The sequence below is a fragment of the Rhagoletis zephyria genome, unplaced genomic scaffold (assembly GCF_001687245.7).
Source record: "Rhagoletis zephyria isolate East Lansing unplaced genomic scaffold, Rhagoletis_zephyria_1.1 Rzeph_scaffold_03927, whole genome shotgun sequence".
Classification (NCBI taxonomy): domain Eukaryota; kingdom Metazoa; phylum Arthropoda; class Insecta; order Diptera; family Tephritidae; genus Rhagoletis; species Rhagoletis zephyria.
The window spans coordinates 1-2,069 of record NW_016161010.1 but is presented as its reverse complement, the minus strand read 5'-3'; the positions used below and the strand labels follow the sequence as shown (position 1 = coordinate 2,069).

At 35.2% G+C, this 2,069-nt stretch overlaps 1 protein-coding gene across 1 annotated transcript; it reads right to left on the bottom strand.

Moving 5' to 3' along the window:
• Window positions 1-641: 641 nt before the first annotated feature.
• Window positions 642-2,069, bottom strand: LOC108369951 (homeobox protein abdominal-A-like). Its single transcript, XM_017625177.1, has 2 exons — window positions 2,034-2,069; window positions 642-1,787 (listed from the first exon to the last, which is right to left on the bottom strand). The coding sequence occupies exon 2, from the start codon at window positions 1,593-1,595 to the stop codon at window positions 1,050-1,052; it is 546 nt and encodes a 181-aa protein (XP_017480666.1). The 5' UTR covers window positions 1,596-1,787; window positions 2,034-2,069; the 3' UTR covers window positions 642-1,049.

Below are 2,069 nucleotides of genomic sequence, written 5' to 3'. Positions count from 1 at the left end.
AACAACAAAAACATTTAATTTGCACAAATGGATCTCTCAATTTTTTGCTAAATTTTGACCAAGCGATAACCAATTTCTGATTCCCAACTACAACTTTTGCTAATGCATTTGTCAATGCTTAAATTTTATCACAGAATTATTCTTGGCAACATTAATTTTTATTAAGAAAAAATAATTTTGATAATTTTATGTAACGTTTTTGTTATCATATTTTTTCAACTACTTCCAAAATTTTTTTTTTCAAATATTCACTTGGAATGTGCCTTCCGAAATGGTCTCTTGAAAGTATTCATTCGATTGTTTTTTGTGTTTATGAGTTATTTGCATATTTAACCATTATTTTAAGCGTTTTTTGAATCACCTGTCGCTCAAACACTCTTTCACAACCAACTGCACGCCGGCGCTATTTGTAAAAAGTCTGCGAAGAGTGTTACGTTTTTCTTCGTAAATTAAAAAAAAAAAGAAAGAAGCAAGAAAAAGCGAACTTATGACTGATTTTTGGCGAAGCATAATCCTTCTTTGTGGTATAGATTTGAAAAAGCAATAAAACTTGGAAAAGAGATCAAAAACAATATACTATGTCTGTATGTTAAAGCTTATTCTTTTATAAATTAAACAAGTTGTGTGTATAACATTTTTAATTTTTTTTTGGTGATATCTACCGTAATTTCAAAATGGTTTTCTTCGTTTGAGATTTCAAATTGTCTACGCGCAGTGTTGTGTATTGGTGTTATCGTGTATTTTGCTTGTGTATGTTTGTATATACTTATTTGTTTCTTTTTCTAATTGCTAAAAATAGATTTTTTCATTTACATTTACTCACAAAATCGTATTTTGCATGGGGCGAAATCTCCACTTATGTATTATAGGCATTTCTTAATAATCGAATAATTCGCTTTCACTGGTTCATTTATATATAAATATGTACATATACGTATATATAAATTGTATTTGTATTATGGTTTGGCCGCTTTAAAGCAATTACCTGCTAAAAGCACGCTTGCTATCCATCAAATCTGCGTTCCGCTTTACTGTCTTGGCAGCGCACATTAGTGTTGACCGTGGGGCGGTGGCTGTGGCAAGGCTCTATCAGCAGCAACTCCAACCCCAGCAGCCGTCGCACCTACACCATTCATCATCAACCAGAGGCTAGATTTATTATCCGTTGAACGTTGTAGCGCACTACCGCCGCCGCTGCTGCTGCTGCTGCTGCTGCTAGTATGCATTTGATTGTTGTTGCTATGTATGGCACTACCCATAATACTAGCGCTGTTTAAACTATGCTGTTGCTGTTGCTGTTGTTGTTGCTGAGGCTGCTGATAATGGTGGGTTGCATGATAATGGTGATTATGTGGTTGGGGTGGATGGTTATATTGCTGCTGTTGCTGATAAGTGTGGGGATGAAGATTATTGACATTGTGATTGTTATTATTGCTACTGCTGCTGCTTGTGCTGCCGCTGTTATTCGTTGTATATCTATTGCTGCTGATGGCATTGTTGACTGCGATAATGCCGCAGTTAACGCTTTCATAGGCACTGCCACTGCTGCCAACGCCAACGCCACCGCCACTACCATTTCCATTGGATACATTCATTGGAAAATTGCTTACGTTACCCCCAGTAGTGTTGTTGTTATTGCTGCTGCCGCTGATACAACTGCTAGTTGTGGTTTTGATCTGCGATCAGTGAACGTAAAGCGTGTTAAGTACCAGCACATGGTGATTATTTTTGGCCAAAGTGACCACATAGCCTTCGGAAGTTATCTTTAAGCCGCAACAGCGCGAAACCTTTAAAACAAAGAAAATAAGAGGCATGTAAAAAAAAATTCAGAAGAAACTAATATACAAAATAGAATGATGTATATTTTTGTTGTTCAAAACAAGAGTAGAAAAAAATAATGACCGTGCTGACTTTGCCTACGTTTTTGTTTGAAATATTTTTCAAACATATATTTTATAATTTTACAGTCATTTATCTAAGATCAGGTGAATCATATAAACCATTATTTATGTTTTGACTAAATTTTCACTTACCTTAACATGAGGACACTCAAATTCTGATTGTAAAAT

Excerpts from the sequence above, each read along its gene's own strand:
- LOC108369951 (XM_017625177.1), bottom strand. The coding sequence starts at position 1,595 with ATGAATGTATCCAATGGAAATGGTAGTGGCGGTGGCGTTGGCGTTGGC.